This window comes from Pieris rapae, chromosome 7 (genome assembly GCF_905147795.1).
Source record: "Pieris rapae chromosome 7, ilPieRapa1.1, whole genome shotgun sequence".
Lineage (NCBI taxonomy): Eukaryota > Metazoa > Arthropoda > Insecta > Lepidoptera > Pieridae > Pieris > Pieris rapae.
In genome coordinates, this window is record NC_059515.1 from 9,404,813 (window position 1) to 9,428,304 (window position 23,492).

The window sequence follows — 23,492 nt, forward strand, 5'->3', positions numbered from 1 at the left end:
TGGTACTGAAATCGCTGCGCCTGAATATATATTACTCTTGTATATTATATTCCACAGATTCGATATTTCATTAAATGTATCTAGTATTACTGAGGCTGGAGCAGAGCTACTAACCCTTTTGTAAGTCTTTCTGGTCTTTCTAAAAATTTTATAGCCCCCTATGTAACATTCATAAAATAAAAAAAACTTAAAATATTAAATGATATGTTTTAGGAAAAAATACTAGGAAATTGTGAACGTAATATTATGATAGACTGAGAGTCAAATTCCGCTTAATTTTAATCAATCAAAATTTATTTATTCAGTTTAGATGCGACTTAAGGCATGCTTATGAATGTCAAAAACGTTTACAAAATTCGCGAAAGAGCAAAACTACGCCATCCGTTCGCAAGACTACCAGGAGGTCTTGTTCTTGTAATAAAATGAATTCCTAAAATTACTGCTGACATATCGTCAAATTAATATTTGCCCGATTAGCTAGAAAGGTAGCTAGAAAATCTTATTTTAAATGACTAGTGACAATCCTAGAGTTACGAGACCGCACCTTACGCCAGAAATAGCTCCCCAATTGGTCATTCGCAACATCCGATCTCATCTGAAGATTTTATTGCTTAATTTACGCTTCTGTGGCTAACCTATTTTATGATTGTCATACATTATTACTGGTATAACGCACCGTATACCACTATATGTATACGAATTCCTATAACTTTGTAATGTATTTTATATATTTATCTTACTGTTCCTATCTTAAATAAATATGGCAATACAGTGAGGAAATGCTGCCAGCATTAAGAGTACACTGCCGCAGAGAAACTATTTAAATTGATTTGTTTAATTTAAATGTATATCATATTCACACTTTAAAATAAATTTTATGATCACATTAAATCTTTTATTTTATTTTTATTTATGTACTAATGTACCACACTTTCGTGTTGGAAAGTTATTCTTTAAATATTATTTGACACAGTCTTTCAGTTGTCAATTGTTTTCTTAAAGGTAATTTATTTATTTGCTTCTTAGTATTCCTACATGCATTAATCAATATCAGTTATGTAACAATTTCTAAATATTAATTATTTTAGATTATTATAATAATTAACTTTAAAATGTAATAACTAAAATATATTATTAAAAGGAGTCCCTAAAGGCAAGGCTCATTTTCCATGGAATCAAACTCATACCATCCGGACTCTTGCCATCGTCTTATGCAATTCCAGTCGGCCTAAGTAGACTTGGCACAGCCGGTCCTGACGGTGGCAAGGGACTGGCGTATGAAATCGTTGAGTGGGCCATGTCTCGAGAATTGTTAAGATATTGTACTTAATGTATATTACACTTATATTGTACACAAGAGCCAAATACGAAATACTCATTTAATAATAAAACACACTTAACAATTGTTACCTACTTACAGGAAAAAAAAAATATATATAATAAATTGTAATCTATTTAATATAAAAGAGGATTAAAAAACAAAGCCGTCTTAGTTTTTTTTATATTATTTTTAAGCATTTACTAGTTTTATTAAATTTATCTATTTGCTGGTAATGTCTGTTATAATCTGAAATATGCGATATATTACTGAGTTATGTAAATAGTTTGTATTAGACTTAGGAATTTGTTAATTAATCAATATTTATGATGAAGATTTAACGGAAAACAACAATTATATATAACACTAATTCAACAATAATAAAGGCAACTGAAATATGCGAATAATCGGAAAATATAATATTGTATTTTCAAATACTGAGAACATGTCGTAACAATGGAGTAAAGTAAAACTTCTTCAACTTGAAACTTGAATAAACGGTAACAAAAGACGTAGTACTACAACCCTAACCGTGTCACAAATCAATGAAAACGATAGCAATATTTCATGAATAGACCTTCAAATTGCCGTATTCTCCAGATTGGCCCCCAGCGACTTTTCTTGTTCTCAGATCTCAAAAATATGCTCGCTTGACAGAATCACTAATGAATTAATCACCGAAATTGAAGCCTATTTTGAGGTTAAAGCCTAATAATATAACTAAATAACAAAGAATCAAACCAAATCCTATTTAAAAAGAAAATTTATAATAGTCTACGAACTAAGATATCGAAATAATAGTCATGGAAAAACCTGCGAGAGACGATGTCAATTTTTCTCGCATTCCGTGATACAATATCTACTTATATTCATTGTCGTTTCAATTAAACTCAATTAGTCTACTTGTCGCGGGCTATTATTGAGTAGGTGTAGCATGGGAACACATGAGTACATATATAGATACTCTATAGTTACTCTCAGATATTTAAATAGTTAAACACTTATATAACATGTATTTTTTCATATGTATTTTTATTTATAAAACAGATTAAGCGTGTAATACAACTAAATGGGATATATAAAATGTACTGAGTTTTATGTAAAATATGAAAGAATAATATTTATTAGAAACTTTTATGAAAATCAAAAAAATATCTTCTAAATAATGAAACTTGGTACAACATCATTAGTTATTTAGAAACACATAAAATCTGCGATTTTAATTTTTTAACCAACTTTTGCGTCTCAGACAGTCCTTTCCATCAAATTTTATCTGTGGCATGTTATGTAATCACAATTGCACTATTATTTTGTTTATGACTCACATGCATTTGTACAAAGCCTGTCTTAAGAAGGTCACATATCTTCAATTGTTTTTTTTTGCTTCTTGTGAACTATCCATATCTGTTGCATGTTACATAGTATTTGTATTCCAATTTGTCGTCTGGTCAGTCACCTATGCCATTAACAATAGCCCATCAGCAACGTTCTGTTATTTCGTGTTATTAGGGTCTCTTATAATTTTAAAATTCTGCCTTATCTGGCATAGATAGATATCTAGATACATTAGAGTTGAGCCGCTCTATTCTTACTATTTTGACGATTTGTTGAACGTCATCATTTGTGATTGATGACAAAAAATCACAAGTAGATGTTTTTAATTGCGCTACGAAACCCGATATTCATTTTTGTCCCTAATTTAAAGTTATAAATTTGACCTGTATACAATATTCTTGGAATTTCAGATATTTCAGTACAATGATTTGAAACCTTCTTTTTTACTTGATTTTTTGAATGGAATAGTTTAACGATCTGAATTGAAAACTTACATTATATACCAGTAAGTATGTTTATATAATGTCTAATAACCGCAGTGACTCCTTTTCGGATATTAATAAACAAGGCGACTTTAATCCCAGTAGTGTGCAAACTAATTAGTTATTGTAACTTTTATTACCTTATTTATTACCATTTTATGGTATGGCAACAGTATTTTATTACCTTTTTGACATATTTTAACGAAAAGCCAAGATGTTAAATCGATAGTGTGGTCACGAACGCCACTCCTAGAATGGCACGCAAAATCGGGTTCGCAACGACCCATCTGACAGGTTATTTAGGTTAAGTAATATTATATATACAAAGGTCAGCTTATCATATTTGTAAGTGGATACAAAAGTCACACGAAAACGATTTTATTCTGTTTCGTTGTACTGAATTGTTTAACTGAAAGGTCCTGGGAGACTAGGAGGACTAGGAGGCTTTTTTATATATTTAAAAGCTTATATAAATATGATAATAAGGAAATATGCCTCTAACAGCCTACCCTTGCAAAATATATTATTAATATTGGCGTGGCTGTGCGTACATGAATGTTATAATCAAAATCAGATTAAACCATCTTAATAAAAACTACGTAAAGATACATGAATATTACATTATTTACCGAGTGACTGATTTTACGATCTTAATTGAAATATTGCCGTAATAACGCCATCTATTGCCTGGAAGTTGGTATTTGCAATATTCTGCTGGATAAAAAAAACTTTATGTTACTTTATTTATCAGTATCTAATGAATATGACCAGTATTTACAATTTTCATAATCTACATAGTAATAATAATGTACAGTGTACCTTTAACACTGGCAGCATTTCCTCAGTGTATTGTCATGCTTATCGCTGAGCGAGGTAAGCTACAGTTCTGGTATCACCGGTACTATCTACCACATTTTTATGATTTTTTAAATTAATATTAATTAAATCATACGATGAAGTGACGAGTGCAATTCTATACATCTGGGAGCTTAAATAGACGGCGTGAGTAAATCACAAAAAGAAAACCACTTGTCTATAAAGAAAACCGTAAATTAATCAATAAAGCGTTCTAAAAATTTGACGAATATTTACATGATCCTAATCCTTGGGATTGATTTGCTCATATACAATTTATATAACTAAAAACTTATCGATTATAAAGAGCGGCGGAGAGTTTCTTGTCAGTTCTTCTTGCCCGCTCTACGCCCTTGACTTACAAACTTCTAGTAAATGTTACTATCAATTTAACATCTTTTCTGTTGACGGTCATAAGTTAACTTGATAACCTATATGAATAAAGGTATTGAGTAACCTAATAGATCCGATTATTATTGACAGATCAACAAATTGAGACTTATTTGACTATCCCACTCCTCCCCATTAGGATGGAATGTAATATGTGATACATTTATAATAAAGGGCGGGATTTCTTGTTACATCTATGAAGCTTATATAAGGAAGTTGAAGCATGGAAATCAAAATAATTGAAATACCGGAACATGAACCCTTTGAAGTAATTTGGCTGTTCTCCAACAGTATTAGCATCAATCAACTGATTGCGCCTGATCAACAATTTATTGGTCTATTTCACGAGATCATAAGCTATTATTTTTGAAGAATTAGTAGATATAATAGTGTATTCGTATTTATTCTACCATATTTTTTATCTTTATGATAATAAATATTTCTCATACAATATTTATAATATTTATTTGAGAAATATTTGATTAATTAATTCACGACAGACAGACGGTAAAATCTTCTTTACCATTAGAATCTTCATCATTTGGTGGAGTATCCAGATTATATATTATATTATAAAATTCGATAATGCAACCAAAGATGTGAAAAAATACTGCAGAACGTATAGAGAATTGCGAAAAGTTTTATAGAAGACACTAAATCCAAAAAAGTTAGATGCCCTACGCTTTTACTTTTGGATATATCATAAAATAAATATCCACCGTGCCACAACTAGACCAGTGAAGGGAATTAGTTTTCAGCCATTGTGGGATTGTGGCAGCAGTTTCGTAAAGGTAACCCATCACGGTTCCTCTACACGATACAAAAACTGGTCTTGATAAAAAAAGGTTGATTTTAGACGACAATAATATAAATAAAATACTAATTTCAAACGCATCAACGTTATAAAAACTTAGCAATAGTTTACATAAATTAAAAACAAATGCAAGTACCTCATATGACTTTTGTTATTGGTTATAAAGGATAATAGTTATTGTAATCTGTGTGAAATCCTTTGACAAAAGACAGACTACAGACTACTTTATTTCATTTATATTTTAGGGCAAGTTAATAATCAAGCTATACGATTGACAGTTTTATAAAATTTCTTTAGAACTTTTGAACAGATTATACCATAATTGTTGACTACTAAGCCTATGGCTAGAGTATGTAGTACATCGTAATATGTAAGTATTATTGATTGTCGATTGCAGTGTCAATATATAGGCACTTTGATTAATGGCGCAGCGAGTAGGAAGACAATAAATATTCTCTTTGGAAAAACACCTCGTAACTTAAACAAATGTTTGTGGTTTTCAGTAAATTTATTCTAAGGAATTTAAAATGAAAATACGTCTAGTAAGCTTATAGAAAATGCCTAAAACTTTAAACGTTAAAACTTCTAGACGATGGGCCCTCACTCGCATATGAACATATAGAAATGGGAATAGAAATAAATATATATACATATTTGTAGTGTGATATAGATATCTATCTTTATATATATATATATATATATATATATATATATAAATCTCACGCCACGTGAAGGGGGATATTAATAATATTATCAAAATACATCTTTAGGTGAGGAGTTAAGTTTAAAAGAACTAGAATGTTAATGTTGCCAGAAATATAAAATAATTTTCATGTACGATTTCGGCTTCATATATATAATGTATAATGGCTTAATGATAACAAACGCCTGTTTTAATGTTTTTCTTGTCCAGAAGCCACAATCAACCTTGTGTTGCTGGATGTGCCAAATAACTGTTGAAAATATTTTAAAAGTCACGTGATCAAGATTAATTGAATGTCAACGTCAGATAATATGTCACCCTTGCGTTTGACAAGTATAAAACTCATACTATATGAAAATGTGGGCGAAACGAAGTGATTATATGTACTCTTGGCCATGTTGATAAGCAATTTAAAAGTTAAAATAGTATAAGACTTGTTGTGTAGTATTAATAAAAAATATAAAAACGGAAATCTTGAGTAGGTGTTTTAGGTGTTAGCTGACGATATCTAAACTAGTTTTTTACACTTAACTGTTAACGTAAAGATAAATTTTTATAATATTTTTTCCTAAGAACAATACGAAATGCTTTACAAGTAAGAAAGGTGAAATTTTCAATACAAAGGTATACTAGTATATAAATATGTATATATTATATACTAGCGGACCCGACAGACATTGTACTGCATGTTATTTCAAATGTTTACGAATGTACTATTTAGTATGAAAATTATCTATTGTTTAGTATGAAAGAATCGACTGCAGCGCCATCTGCCGGGCTAATTTGTGAATCTAGACCGTCCAGGGCGTCAGCCCAAGGCTTACAAAAATATTCATTCAAATCGGTCCAGTCGTTTAAGAGGAGTTCATTGACATACACGCTTATTTAATTCTTAACAAGGTATAATAGTTTTTTTTTCTAGGTAAAACTTATAATAAATATAAATGATGTCTGCGTAATTATAAACTTACATCTCTGAACTGAGCGATGCCAGCTTCCCCCAGCTCATACATAGACACGTAAGCAGCTTCCGGCTGTACGAAGAGCTGACACAGCACCATCTCCTCACTTCGAAACATTGTTAATGCTTTATCTGAAAATAAAAATAATAAATATATCAGTGGCGCTACAACCTCTTTAGGCCTCAGATTTTTGAATCTGTTTCATGATCATTTTTTTAAACCTAATAGGCTAGTAGGTCAGCCTCCAGTGCCTGACACTCGTCGTCAACTTTTTGGGTCTAAGACATGTCGGTTTCCTCACGATGTTTTCCTTCACCGTTCGAGCAAATGTTAAATACGCACATAGAAAGAAATTCCATTGGTGGACAGCTGGGGACCGAACCTACGACCTCAGGGTTCAGAGACGCACGCTCAAGCCACTTGGCTAATGCTGCTCAGTCAAATCAAATCAAATAAAAAATCATTTATTCATATAGGTAACATAATGTACACTTATGAACGTAAAAATATACTTTAAATGATTCTAATTTTACATTTACTGCCAGTTCTCAAATCAAGGGCGTAGAACGGAAGAGAAGAACTGGCAATGAACTATCCGCCACTCTTTTTAATCGCCAAGTTTTTTTATACAATGTTTGTAATGAGCTGCAACCATTACACCTTGTTCCATATCACACAAATAAATTAAAAACAGCCTATACAATAGTATAGGCTCAGTTTTTATATAGCCTATAATATTCTATATTCTTAAAAAAAATTTATACCAAAATATTTGGAATCCCACACCTTTACTTGAATTAATTGTATTACAGCTGATTATTGATCGCAAATCTAAAGGTTAAGGTCGTTGTGCTTTTGTACTCAAACATAGCTACAACCTTCCTTTCATATACCAGTTTGTACTTGTGAAAATGCAAATACAATTTGATTTAAATCTTACTAATACCGACATAAAAACCGTTACTAATACCAACATAAAAACTGTTTCTTAAGGACCTAATACTTCTTGTTTACGGATAAGTTGTCTTAAAATATATTTCGATTTATTTCTTATGAGGAAAATATGTTGTTTTTAACAGCGTGTAGTGTTAGTTTAAGCGATACATTCCTGAGGTCCGGCATTCGAATCACTTGGATTGTATTTATATCTGCGCAGCTAACACTTGCTTCTATGAAAACAAAATCGAGGAATCCGGAATCCAAAAATTTACGATGGAGCAAAATTATAAAATGGGACGTATTCGCTGCGAATCGAATAATTAGACACTTCGGTCCACGAGCGATGGAAATATTCTTCCGCATACACTCACACAGCTCACAACAAACCATACAATATAAAGTACAACAAAACTTGTCAAGGTTGCAGCTAAATCAAATTCCAGACTGTTCACCTTACGTATGGCATTTAGCTAAATGCGTGACCTAATATCAATAGTAACATTCGCAATGTCCCGGCGGGACGAGACAGCTTTTGTATTTTTGTACCTGGCCATTCGCCAAATAGTACGAACTTTATCACGTCTTATCGTGGTACAGTTTTATCAATTGCAATTGAATCACAATAGCTCTTAATGCTTCAATGATAACAATACTGAACTTAAACTAAATCTTTATTTTCTCTAGATTAAGGTTCTATAGATTAATATAATTTTTTTTTTTATATAACTTCTGGTTATGCACTTCTTGCACTTATCATTTTGTTATTTTTTTATTTATTGTTTTCTTTTCTTACTAGGGTTGCCTGGAAGAGATCGCTTGTTAGCGATAAGGCCGCCCGTTGCATCCCTTGTAATTTATATATATTGTGTTATTTGTGTTTCTTTCTAGCAACGAAGTGTAAATAAATAAATAAATAAATCTAGTTAACGTTGTTACCAAATATTTAGGTTAGATACTGTCGTACTTCTTAATTGTAAATGGTTTAGTCAGTTCTTAATATATTTATTGTAGCTATAGATATTACATATTAACTATTACAGAATTATTTTTTCGTTTAAATGTTTGGATTGTGTTAGAAAGAGACTTAAGAAAAGATCGGAGAGATTTATATGAGTTGATGTTTAGGTTTGCCGCAGCAGGTGGAAAATAATTAACGGTCTAGCCGTTAATTATTTTCAGAGTATTTCCTCTAACTTCAATTCTTCCCTTTGGAGTAGAGATTCAAGTGCACAGGCGCTAATAGATAGATAGTACCGGTGACTATCGAGCTGGTGTTCTTCCAGCTCAACAAACAAGTATCGCAATATAGCAAGGAAATACTGCCAGTTAAAGGTCCGCCCCAGGGACCGAATATTTCAAATCTGTTTATTTTTCTTTGTGTTGATGCTTAAATATTATTATTATTACTACGTATGTAGGTTAGGAAAATTGTAAATACTGTATATTTAATTGTTATGATTACTAATAAACATAATGTCAGGCTGCTAGAATGTAGCTGTTAATTAAATATTGTTTAGGACATAATATGTAAAGATAAAACATACTCATGATAAAGATGCTCTGTACTTGTGCGTTACATATTGTTCATATAGAATCCTCAGTGAAAGAAAAGTTAAGAAGGTTTCGGGGCCACAAGTATAGTTGGAAAACCTATAACTCTGAGTGAGTGCGATCCAGCATGTTCCGGCTTTCATGGTTACTTGCTATAAATCTGCATACGTATTTAATATAAATTACTGGATCAACCTCAAAACGAATTCCTTCAAGAAAACATATTACATCATACATCGTAGAAATTATTAAAAGACCGGCAACGCACTCGCGAGCCCTCTAGCATCGAGTGTGTCCATGGGCGGCGGTATCCTCCTGCCCTTTTGCCCCCTGTTCTATAAAAAAAAGAATTGTGGTATGATTTTTGATAAACCGGTTGTGTAAAAAAATTATAAATTATTTTTTACATCACCAAAACAAAAATTATTAGGTATTGAGTTGCATCTACGTGATGCAAAAAAATATAATTATATTAGTTATTTTCTTCAATCAATCAATTAAAATATCTTTATTCATATAGGTAAACATGTACATTTATGTACGTCAAAAAAATTTACTCAATTGTAAATTTACATTTACTACCAGTTCGCAAGTCAAGGGCGTAGAGCGGGCAATAAGAACTGGCAAAAAACTTTCAGCCACTCTTTTCAATTGCCAAGTTTTTAATACAAATTGTTTGAACTGGACCAAATCAATCCCAAGGAGTAGGAGCATTTAAGTATTCGTCACATTTATAAAAAGTTTTTTTTATTAATTTACTTTTAACGAGGGTTAAAGTTTCTGATAAGTGTTATTGGCACTCGCATGAATTTCATAAAGAATATGCATGCAGTTAAAAAATACGTAAGTATTCTACAACTCGCAATCTAATAACTAAGAAAAACTAAAATATGCAATTAATATCGCAATTTATGAATCAGTGAAAGTAGTTTTTAGTTTATTTTATTCACTTCATTGTATACTTTTAGATTAAGGATAGCTTTTATATGATTTGTGCGCTTCTTGCACACATTAATTTTTTTTTAATACATTAAAAATGATGTAAATATAAGGGCGCCCGTTGCAATCCTTATAATTTTTATTTATTATGTTATTTGTTTTTCTATAAATGTAACAGAGTATAAATATATAAATACAAATATATTATATTAGCCTACTTAAGGAACTGGAAGATCGTATTAATATGAATAAAGCATTTGCACTCTCTAGCCTGTGAGTGTGTTTGTATAAGTGGGTTTTGATGCATATTTTTATCTGGGTATAACCTGTGATGTAGAAATAACATGACTTGATTTGATTTATTTACAATAAGAAACTACAATTTAATATGATTTTGTAATTTGAGTGGAAACCTGAACAAGTAAGGTCATTAGGCGTCAGACAACAAAACATACTTTTACATTTAAGTATGCGACTGATCGACGACGTTAATTTTAATCTCACAATTTTTTTCCGATCCCTAGAAAAATACACGATGAATTAAATAAAATTAATGTTAATTGGTCCTATTGGTAATTTGAAATTTATCTATGTCCATGACTTTCAAATTATCGAGAGTCCCCTCTAGAAAGAATTAGGTTTTTACACTTAAAACTGAAAAGCATTATAGGAATCAATTTATTTGGGTATGAATCATGTATACAGCTTACAAGTGTACAACCAACGGAGCATAGGACAGACGGATTTTTGCGTTATGTGACTGAGGCACTAGAAAAATAAAATAATTTAAGTGTTAATTCTTGTACACATAAATAATCCTACTTTTATCGACTTCTACTTTTTCTGAAGCACCCGATTTTTTTTATGTCACCTGCTGTCGAATAAAATGCAAATGGTTAGGAGCTCATCTGACGTTAAACGATGCGGACACAGTGCCAGAAGACTCGCAAGTGAGTTGCCGGCTTTATAAGAATTGCCAAAAACAACGCTCTTTTCTAGGACTCTTCAAAATGCTTCAATTAAATTAAATTCAAATATCAGTAACGTACTTCAGTAAGATAATATTACCTATATCGCTTTTTCTTTTTAGTAAATAACAGTGTTTATGTTTATATAACGATTACATTGTAAAACATGTATTTTGCGACTCCGCGCGTATAGTCAGGATACAAATTTTCCAATTAGATACTTAGCTGATTTAGAAAATCGAAATAGTGTAAAACTACGCGTTTATGATAAGAACAAATGATATCACAAAAATACAGTAATTAAAACGCATTTTATGCGAATTACGCAATTGACGAAACTAATCGAAGGAATAGACATTTGATACTCGAATTTATATAGGCCTGGATTGGTGATGGATACAAGATGTAGATACAATTATCACGGTCTGAGAAGGTTCAGTTGGACTCTAACATTATTCCTATATTTATTTGAATTTCGTTTTTTGAAACATGAAAACAAAATATGTCGAAACGTTTGCGAGCTTCATATTTATAAATGACTACAATTTGATAAATGTTATTCTGTAGTGAGACCGTATAGGAAACGACTATTACAAAGTTGATGTCTATTTTTGTAACAAACTGTTTACTTTTAATCTATTATCTATGTTTTTGCAAATGCGTTTAAGGTGTGTGTCCTTGTTTCTATTTACTTCAAGTATGTGCCTAAAGGTTTAGAATTCTTTCTTTTTTCTTCTTTTTAATCAAGCCAAGTGGAGTATTGTATTAGAAAATTGTTTTAATCACTTCAACAATTTTTTTTTTAAAACAGGGGGTAAACGGGCAGGAGGCTCACCTGATGTTAAGTGATACCGCCGCCCATGGACACTTTCAATGGCAGAGGGCTCGCGAGTGCGTTGGTCGGCCTTTTAAGAATTGGTACGCTCTTCTGATAGTAGATATTTACTTCAAAATTGTCATATTGAGGTAAATATATAAAATCACTATGTATATGAGACCGTAAAAAACACGGCAGAGACTGCATTGTATAACATTTATGGATTAGGTTTATTTAAAAATAAAGCGCGCATCACGTATTGTGTCATTTTAAATTTCAAATAAACATTTTTACATAAATCAATATTTATTTAACAAGTTACATTAAAAAAATAAACTTTGTTAATGTTTATATTTCTCTAATTTTGCTTTTACTTAACATTTTAAAACGAGTTACAACGCGAAAAAATAGAATATGGTATTTATTTTTTTAAAGGCAAGGTGCTCTTATAGCGTGGGCGAGTATCTAGATTCTAGATTATAAGTTTGCCAATAATTCAGGCCTGTTTCACAATGTATGGAAAAAGTACCAAATAGCTATGCAACACATAAATTATTCGAAAGATAAAAGTTCCAAATATAATAACTATTTATGTGTTGCATAGCTATTTTGGTACTTTATCCATACATTGTGAAACAGGCCCTTTATAAGTCAACTTACTTATTATTATGACATTATGTTAATGTTTGTATTATATGACATTATAAAATTAATATGACACGAATGTACTAAATTGACTTACTTTTCTGTTTCGTATATCGTTTAATAATATGACATTTACATGCCATTAATATGTGGCGGATTGTGCGGATTTTTATAATGAATGTATCTTATTGTACCACTATCATAGCAAATAAACAATTTCATTTCATAATAAAATTCGATCCCAAAGCTCGCGTAAATAGAGGGTTATTGTCATGCCTTCTATTCATTTATTCTATTATCATGATCACACTGTATTTGTGTTGAAAGGTCAATCACCTGTAATTAATGAAGAGTCAGAGAAATATGCACAAAATTGTGTTTGTATGGACAAATTTAACTATTTAATTTATTATACGACGAGGAAGTTTTTTGTGCAGAGAAAAATTTAGTTTTAGTACTTAGGTTTTTATTCCGGAAAAGCGAGCTTTCTATCAGATAGCATAGCCAAATGTTCTATGTAACTACTTAAAAGGTCAAAACAATATATTAAGATACAAACATAATAAGGTGAAACGAAGTTCGCGGTGGCAGCTAGCAAATGGATATAAATATAATAAGAATTTTACAAGTATGATATTATAATCAATTGTGATTTTTTTATTTATAAATTAGTAAAAAACTACCAATTTAACTATCTATCATTATAAACGCTTATCTGTTTCACTTCCAGAATGTTTAAAATTTTTGTTATCAGGTCATCGAAGTTCAAATGTCAACTTTTAACAATTCGTAACGATCACACAATATTAGAAACAGAAAAATACTCACAGAATATAGCATACAAATCACAAACACTATTTTAGTTTATTACGCGAAGGGAATACATTTTAAAATAAACCAAACGCAAACTAACGACTGTCTGCGACAAAATACGTCCGACTTCTGCATTAAACAGTAAAATGTTTTGCTTTCGTCACAACGAGATGATAAAATTTTGTACTATACAATGCTTTTTTTTACCTATATAATTCGTTTGAACAATATCAAAACCGCAATGTATTATGAAAGTTAAAGAGAGCGCTTCGTATTTTTGACTTTCTGGATATTGGTACATGCCACTTGCATTTAAATGTTTAATGACGATATTCTACAGCTCCTCCTTTCAGGGTCTTTAGCGGCTCTAGTAAAGGCTTACTACAACTAACTTCTGATTCTACTGTTGCTGCAATATTTTAAAAGCTAGTCATTTATTGATTTAAATCAGACTGATTTTGTCATTATTGGTTTAATTAGAAGAAATCAGAATATAAAATCTTTCTTAATGTCAATTTTAGACACAAGTTTGTCCCTTACCAGCTAGATATTTATCATTCTTCGTTCGCGAATGAAATCGTGATGAAAGGTCATATAAAAAATAAAATAAATAAATAACTTAATCCCAATAACAATCGTCGATTTTATAGAAATTATAAAAATAAATGATAAATGTAACAAATATATCTGAGGCCAAGATGAACCTATTGAAAAATTTCCACTCCTTGAGTGGAATCATCAATTTTATTATCGTAAGTACAGTTAACTATCCAAATAGAGTATAAGTGTAACACACAAAATAGTTTTGTTCCTGTCCTTTGTAAACGAACTTTGCTACCTTACCCAAACCTGACCCAACTTTGTTGTCCCAAATTATAATTTGCGCTGACCGTAAATCGATGACGATGCTCCAAATAATATTTTATATATGTACGTTAATAAGACATTTTAACATCTTGTCAACAATCTAATGTACCTACATATGTGTGGTTATAGAATTATTTAAGATGTGTAACAGGAACCGAAGGAAAGTGTAAGCGTCTACTTACTTTTTTCTTTTTCTCTACAATAAAGTTCAGAAAAAACAGTGACTTTATATGAATTTTCACTTTATTACTTTAATAATATTAAAAGTAAAAAATAATTTAATTATATTAATATACAATTACAAACTAAAAATATATCTAATAACTAACCTTAAAATTTAATTATTAAAAAATATTATTATAAGGAGTCCCTTTAGGCAATTTTCCGAAGATACTAGCAGCGTTCCCCCTTTGAATAGCTAGACTAATTCTTTGTGCAAGGTAGCTGCCAGCTCTTCGTTCTCCTGTGATGTCGACTAACCTTTTTGATAATTCCCTAAAAAGCTTTAATGCGCTAGGACCCCACGGACCAAGGGTCTCGACACCGAATGGGACAAAATCATATTCAGAGCCTAGACCCCTGTATTTGCAGACTTTAGCTTTTTCAGCCGCATCACAAGCCGCACCAGCTCTCTTGATAGTTCCATGAAGATTGGAAGGGGCCAGTGTATATATGAATTATAATCTAGCCTGTACAATTATGGCTTATAAGTATTATGTTGACTTAATTTTCGACATTGCAAGTCAATACCTTAATAAGGTAATGTTCATTAACAGTCTAAGGGTTTGTTTCACAATGTCCGGATAAGTTCCAAATAAGCTATTTATTACTTATTGGTAGGATAAACAGTATTTTTGCGTTTCACGACTGTCAGATAGCGCTATTCGTCATGAAATGCTAAGGGCCTGTTTCACAATGTCCGGATAAGTTCCAAATAAGCTATTTATTACTTATTGGTAGGATAAACAGTATTTTTGCGTTTCACGACTATCAGATAGCGCTATTCGTCATGAAATGCTAAGGGCCTGTTTCACAATGTCCGGATAAGATCCAAATAAGCTATTTACCTATTACTTATTGGTAGGATAAACGGTATTTTTACGTTTCACGACTGTCAAATAGAATAATTCTGTCAAATAGTATATATTGCTAATTGTTATGAAACGCGAAGTATCTTATTCGGAACTTTTATATTTCGAATAATTCATGTGTTGCATATCTATTTGGTACTTTATCCATACATTATGAAACAGGCCCTTAGTATTCTATAATGTTTTGACACTATGTTTGTGTGTAACATACCACACTTGCGTTGGTGGGATGGACTTGTCAAGGACCTCGAAACGATCGGGGTTCTTTTTCGAAAAAAAAAATAATGTTTCCATGAGCGTAATTAATATTTGCTCGAACAGTACGAAAATAGATTTAGGGCCTGTTTCACAATGTCCGGATAAGTTCCAAATAAGCTATTTGTTACTTATTTGTAGGATAAACAGTATTTTTTATTTTTGGAACTTTTATCTTTCGAATAATTTGTGTTGCATAGCTATTTGGCACTTTATCCATACATTGTGAAACAGGCCCTTAGTCGCGTCGTTTTTGTGCCTGTAATGAAACAAGTCTAAAGATGGCACTATATTAGTTATGACTCCATTGTTGCAATCAATCACTCAAAAATTATTTATTCATATATTTAACGTCATAATGTACACTTATGAACGTCACGTTGCAGCGTTTTACCCTTTTCATATCAGATTCAAATAATAATATTAATAGAAATAATAATAGACAAACATATTATGTGTAATATTTATTTTGTAAATGATTGTATTTTCTAATGAAGTGTTTACGATGTGCGTCTGAAACATAACAGACGTGTTTACGGTCTGCTTGGAATGTACCAATAAAATTAAGTAGTCACATTAAACACTTTTTTATAAACATTATTACTTCCGCACACATTTCAGGCGATTATTCAGACGGTGAGATGCTCCACTTTTGCTTCTAATACTACTATGTTATGACGTGATATTCCTTACTGTGAATAGGTTGAATAAATCGTTTAGAATTTTTAACGAACTTTTGGTAAATAGTACTAGTTTTTGTAATGATCACTTTTTATAACGTTAAGTATATTTACATTATCGTGTAAGTCAAATAAGTAGTGTTTAAAGTGATATTGCTCTTGTAATCCTTACTCAGGTAACGTTGAGCTGATCCTATGGACGTACGTTCACATTTCAATTCGAGAGGGTTCAAGTATTACTTAAGCACTATAGGATACGCACTATAGGGGGTTCTTTCATTTTCTTTATTGGTGATTACGTCAACAGTACTTATTTACTATTTTACACATGTTACATTATCTATGCTTGAAAACGAAATGCATTTTCGAGGATTCCTACAAAAAATTAATACGTTTATGTACTATTATTTTTAGGAGCTTTGATTACTTTTGCTGACAAGAGTAAGGGGTGCGGATACATTGTAGTAAACTTGCTTACTTTACTTACTTACTTGAACGCCCAAGTATCAGCTTTCAGAGTATTTTTGATTCCTTGAATTTAAAGGTAAGTATCGTTTTTCTTATTTAAATAAATAAGACGAATAGAATAGATTTTTTTCGTTTTTTATTCTCTGGTCTTGTGATATGAAAAAATAACACATAACAACTTCATCGTCCAATCGTTTATTTGCTAGAATAGTCTTACAATTAGTTACATAAATTACAAAAATCCGCCACATAAATAGGCATGCAAATGTCATCTTATATTTTATTTATTTATATATACATAGAGTCGTATAATATACACCTATATAAAAATATAGAGGGAAAGGTCATTTAGTAAAAACGAAAAAAATTGAAACCTTTTTCATATTTAAGTACCTACCGGATCAGCTAGTATCCGGCGAACGTTTTTTCGCCTTAGGAGCATTAACATAAATTGTTTATTAGAATAATAATAAAAAAACTAAGTATTGTAAGTAAGTATTGATTCTATTTCTTTTGAAGAGGTCGACCACGCAAAAGATGGGAGCACGAACTGAAACTAACAGCAGGCTACAACTTGAGAAGAGTCGTAAAAAATAGAGAACAGTGAAAAGGGATAGAGGATGCCTTTACCAAGTGGCACACCGAACTCCGAGATATACCTACTGGAGTGAAAATATAATATTTAAAGCGATTTTCGAAGAGTTTGGGAATTAAAAGGCTTTATTATTATTATTGATGCTTTTAAGCCACGTATTTTTGTCCATAGCAGCGCTCTTTGATGATAGACGACATCATAGTTCTCCTATTTTTTGTTTTATTATCAGGCGCAAGAACAAATAATGGATAGTTATTTCGGCGGCTTCATCTTCATTTGTTACACAGTCAATTGATTTTAATGAATGTAGTGTATCAATGATCTCATTCTAGATTATGTAGTTTAATTCATCTAAGTAGGTACATCTTTATTCTTAGCCGCTATAATTAGCTAGCTAGCTCAACCATTAATTAAGTTTGTGGATAATAAAAATGTTTTGTTGATTCCTCTTTCGATGAGACAAATTCCGAGGATGAAATCAATTCGCTAGATTCATCGACTGGTATTCGACCAATACCAATAGTTAGCAATTCAATAATCTATAGTAGATGTATCGTACAACAATGAACCTCTCATGTTTTTGTCAGCTGAAGTTTCTTCACTTAGTGGTATTTGAGGCAAGGGTTCATTACGTCGGCAGCAGTTGATCTTGGAATAGCTGGCAGTGTTTAGCGGAAACCGCCAGACAGTACAGTCAATATGCCTCCCAAACATTGACATGCTCAAACATCCAAACAGTCATTGCGAAGACTTTCAATTTTTGGTTGCTTCCAATGCACGTTTATGCGCCATTGTGCATTCCTTCCAAATGATGAGTTTTAATAATAAACCTATGGCCATTGCGGAGTATTTTGTAATATTACATGTTGGTCTGTGTGGCTGTTAATCTAGAAGAAGAAACTGCAAGCACAATGTGGGATCTCACACAGTGGACAAAATACTAACATGAGGAATGTTTTATTTAGGCATCCAGGAAATATAAACCACCATTTTCATGACCTTCATTTATGTATTCAACTTCCAATGGTTGGGTATTAAACAGAGGTTAGAGGTACATTCGTTTGATTAATTATTATTCCCGGTGATTATATGTTTCCATTCCAATTCAAGATTAAATGCGTTATTAATTTCACGGCTTGGCGCTATCATCCATAACCTGACTAATAAGATACCGCAAAGAGCGTAGGTACCAATTCCTAAAGTCCGGCAACGCATTTGCGAGCAATGTGAATGTCCATGGGCGGCGGTATACATTACTTAACATCAGATGAGCCTCCTATTAATTACATAAAAAAACATGCGGTAACATTTGTCTTCGATCAAGAGCAATATCTCCTTTTTTATCTTAAGTAAAATATACATATCTTCTAATATATTATCTTTGTACCTATTTGTGCCACAGGTTAGAGTGGCTCGTTGGAAAGCATGTCGAAATAATAATAAGAAATAATGTGCGTATCTGACTTGGAGATGCAGAAATAATTGCTTCAACGATTGCCGTAAAACAATGGGTACGTATCGTTTTCTAGTAAATTGAGTTCTACAGCACGATAAAATCCGGAAAACTTCAATGCGCCACAATATTCGCAAACAATGTCTATTGGCCCAATGCAAACGCTAATATACAAGCAGTTAATCATTTTAGCAATCGTATCAAAGGCGGCTCGATTCGAATCAGTACTTGATAAATATCTTCCAGTACGTCGAAAACTATGTACCAAGTTGTTGATTTCCGAGTTTGGCTCGACGATTTCGCATTGCTAAATGAGATGATAATATAATGATACAGCCGAGTTTCCACCGCGAAAGGGTAATGAGTGGGAAATAGTTAGGCGGGACGGACGCCTTTTAAATGAAATAGGTTTACATTTCCACCAACAAAGAGATTTGTCTGTTGATTTCCACTGCAAAAGGAAAATGAGAGAGAGGAATCAGCGGAGCGAGCTGAACGAAAAATGAGAAATGGAAAATGAACAATCAGTTTACACAGAGAGCGAGTTCAGTTGGAGTTTTGAACGTGTGGTAGTATTTTGTTGCGAATTTGCGATGTTGTCGAGTGACACGGGATGAAGACAGTGATTATGTATACAGAAAGAAAAAGTACATATTATCTTAAGCATAGAAAAAACGTGCAAGACGGAGATTTTGGTTATGCCAGCACATTCGAGAAAGAACATTGAAAGGGGAATATAGGCTATTCTACGATTTAGACGATGAAAAATTTAATAACTATTACAGGGTTAGTACTTAGTAGAGAACAATTTCGGGTGATGGAAACCGCGAGCGAGTCCGTTTCAAACTAGTGGGCGAGACCTTGCCACAGCGGACTCGTTTTAATCACTTTTTACTCGTTCGATCCGCCCCGCTCAGCACTTTCTGTGTGGAAACGCTACTATGTAATTTGTCACTGCGAGTTGAACGGACTCCGTAATTACTCCGCTCCGCTCCCTAGAACTGAGCGAGTTCCTTTCAACTCTTTCTGCTCGCTCAGTCCTTTCCGCCCGACTATTTGTTGGTGGGAATACAAGTATGCAGTTTACGCTTGCGAGTTAGACCGAGTCCTTAATGGGTCCGTTCCGCTCGCGGTGGAAACCCGGCTTACAGCCGGGTTTCCACCGCAAAAGGGTAATGAGCGGGAAATGGTTAGGCGGAACGGACGCCTTTTATATGAAATAGCTTTGCATTTCCACCAACAAAGAGATTTGTCTGTTGATTTCCACTGCAAAAGGGAAATGAGAGAGAGGAATCAGCGGAGCGAGCTGAACGAAAAATGAGAAATGGAAAATGAACAATCAGTTTACACAGAGAGCGAGTTCAGTTGGAGTTTTGAACGTGCGGTAGTGTTTTGTTGCGAATTTGCGATGTTGTCGAGTGACACGGGATCAAGTGAAGACAATGATTATGTATACAGAAAGAAAAAGTACATATTATCTTAAGCATAGAAAAAAACGTGCAAGACGCGAGGTTTTGGTTATGCCAGCACATTCGAGAAAGAACATTGAAAGGGGAAAAATTTAATAACTATTACAGGGTTAGTACTTAGTAGAGAACAATTTCGGGTGATGGAAACCGCGAGCGAGTCCGTTTCAAACTAGTCGGCGAGACCTTGCCACAGCGGACTCGTTTCAATCACTTTTTACTCGTTCGATCCGCCCCGCTCAGCACTTTCTGTGTGGAAACGCTACTATGTAATTTGTCACTGCGAGTTGAACGGACTCCGTAATTACTCCGCTCCGCTCCCTAGAACTGAGCGAGTTCCTTTCAACTCTTTCTGCTCGCTCAGTCCTTTCCGCCCGACTATTTGTTGGTGGGAATACAAGTATGCAGTTTACGCTTACGAGTTAGACCGAGTCCTTAATGGGTCCGTTCCGCTCGCGGTGGAAACCCGGCTTTATATCCGAATTCTAATTTGTTTAGATAGTGATGTTCTTTAATAAAACACATTCAACAAAACATTTATTATAATTATAAATAATATATACATATATACAGTAAGTATATACATTACATACAGCTATAACATTTTCTTTGAAAGACTCACTGTTTTTATTAGATTTTTTAGTTACAAATAAATTGGGTTTGATAAAATAATAGAAACAATTAATCCTCTAAAGCTAAAGGAAGAGTTGTTCCACAGGGTCCCTCAAAATAATAATGAAAGTCGGGTGTAGCTGGAGTTGTTTCTATATTAAATTCAGCAACTGTGGCACCTCTGGCTGCTGCTTGAGGGGCAAACATAGCTGCTGGGTATACAACCGATGATGTGCCAACAACAAGACAGACATCACATCTTTCCATAGCTTGTTCTGGAAAGCATATAGGCAATACTTAAAAACACATATTAAAGTAATGTGGCCTAAGACATTATTTTTACACAAGTTTTTTTTAATTTAAAAGGAGGCAAACAGCCAGGAGGTTCAGCTGATGTTAAGTGATACCGCTGCCCATCGGCACTCACATTGCCAGAAGACTCGCAAGTGCGTTGCTGGCCTTTCAAGAATTTTAACCATCTTTTCTTGAAAAACTCTAACGCAAACGCAATAACCAATCTCAATCAAATTGACCATCTGAGATTGACATCTTAATCCAAATATTGATAAAAGTGTGCCAATATCCAATTGACGGATTTGTAATAGCCATCTGTTGATACAAACTATCCATGGTAGGTTGGATCGGTGTATGTGGATAGACCCTTGTATGAAAATGACAGTTCAACTGTGCCAATATCCTATCTTGAGATTTAAACTTACACCAGTTTTTTAAATAATTAAATAACAAGCTATATATGTTTTTAACATAGACTTTTATATTGATTATTAAATATGAGTGAGCAAACAGATTGCATTCTATCCTACTTTAAAAATGGATAGTCTTCGTAGGGTTTGGTTATTGTGATGCAGATAGGAGATTGATCAACTGTCACAGTCTAATTACCAGCTTTCTTTAGCACAGCTGATTCCAGGCCTTCGCCAAACCACACAATGTGAGGTCTAAGTAGACCTCCACAGTTACTTTTCTTGCAATGTGGTAATGATTTAACAGGTATATCAGAACCCACTATATTTGTATCTGGAGCTCCACGACCAGCTAATACCTGTCAAATATATAAGTTTTTAACTAATACTCTATAAGATAAACATAAAAATGCATTCTTTTTATATGAATGGATGGTTTTATTGAGGACAGTTGTGAAGAATTATAACCCAATACTTTAAGAAATATTAACCTATTGAGAAAAACAAGATTAGATGTGGTAATAGGTTAGGTGACTCAATAGGTTAATGTGGCTATGTGGAGAACCAACTCTCCAATAAACAAAATAAGATACCAATTCACAAGAGGCCCGCAAATGCACTCGCAAGCCTTGTGGGAGTAATAATAATGTTATGTGCTACCGCTGTTCATGTGAGTGTACATGACACATAACATTAGATGTACCTCTTACCCATCTGTCTCCTATCACATTAAAAACTAATCATCACAATTTTATTTTTAAATTGCTTCTTAGTGATATTCAAAATAAGGTTTGTCCTTACCTCACAAATAGGGCTGTCAAAGTTCACAAGAACTTCTTTACATTTTGTACAGCGGGTTTTATATAGGTTACCATGCAACTCTATAAGGTTTTTTGTGCCGGCTCTTGCATGCAAACCATCAACATTTTGTGTAATAATGGTAATATTTTTATCTGAACTATGGTTTGATTCATAATTAGCAATTGCTATATGACCCTGCAAAGAGTTTTACATTAATTTAATCCAGCAGACAATATCCATTTGGGAAAAAATTGATTTTAGGTAATTCAAGGCAGTATACAATCATCAATTATTAATATAATATTAAATTAGCGACGAAAACAACACACACAGCGTTAGGTTGAGCTTTCGCAGCGACTTCTCGCCTGTAGTGATAAAATTCCCAAACCAAACTTGGACTAGTTTGAAAGGCTTCTGGAGTCGCCAATGAGGATGCTTGGTATTTTCTCCAGAAACCACCAGCTCCTCGAAATGTTGGTATACCAGATTCGGCACTTATACCGGCACCAGAAAGTATCACAACATCTTTAGCTTGCTTTAAACATTCTTTGAATTTTGCCAAATCACTAGACTGTCTCACAGCCATGACTTTTACTTTGGAAACTAATAAACTATTTGTTAATCTTAGTATACTAATTTGCATAATTGAAATGAATATTTTAACATATAATAAATTCTAAAGAGTTTGAAAACATTAAAAAGATGAGAAGTAAACATTTTAGTGAAATACTGACTGATATAGTGTTACCAACTCAGATTTTGAAAATTACGTAAGCCAAATTAGAAAATTACGTAGATTTAGTAACAATTCTATAGGAAAAGTTCGTAGATTTACGTACATTTTTAATGAGTGAAATGAAGAGGGTATGGTAGGTAAAACTGAATAAAACGAGTCTTTTTTTAAATGTTCATTATTACTTTCTGCTAAATAAAATTGTACATGTTTTTAGCACGAATCCGACCAAATAT

General features: G+C 32.7%; 2 protein-coding genes across 2 annotated transcripts in view; both read right to left on the bottom strand.

The window, feature by feature from the left end:
* LOC110996986 (V-type proton ATPase 116 kDa subunit a1) overlaps positions 1 to 13,658 on the bottom strand; it is a 29,047-nt gene extending 15,389 nt beyond the window's left edge. Inside the window, exons 1-2 of the mRNA XM_022264904.2 lie at positions 13,547 to 13,658; positions 6,869 to 6,990 (exon numbers count right to left, since the gene is read on the bottom strand). Coding sequence (XP_022120596.1) covers positions 6,869 to 6,976 — 108 coding nt within the window. The 5' untranslated portion in view covers positions 6,977 to 6,990; positions 13,547 to 13,658. The remainder of the gene's footprint in view (positions 1 to 6,868; positions 6,991 to 13,546) is intronic.
* Positions 13,659 to 20,997: 7,339 nt separating this feature from the next.
* Positions 20,998 to 23,274, bottom strand: LOC110996970 (NAD-dependent protein deacylase sirtuin-5, mitochondrial). Its single transcript, XM_022264887.2, has 4 exons — positions 22,855 to 23,274; positions 22,524 to 22,718; positions 21,922 to 22,081; positions 20,998 to 21,293 (listed from the first exon to the last, which is right to left on the bottom strand). Exons 1-4 carry the CDS (start codon positions 23,164 to 23,166, stop codon positions 21,088 to 21,090), a joined length of 873 nt encoding a protein of 290 aa, XP_022120579.2. The 5' UTR covers positions 23,167 to 23,274; the 3' UTR covers positions 20,998 to 21,087.
* Between the last annotated feature and the right edge of the window lie 218 nt (positions 23,275 to 23,492).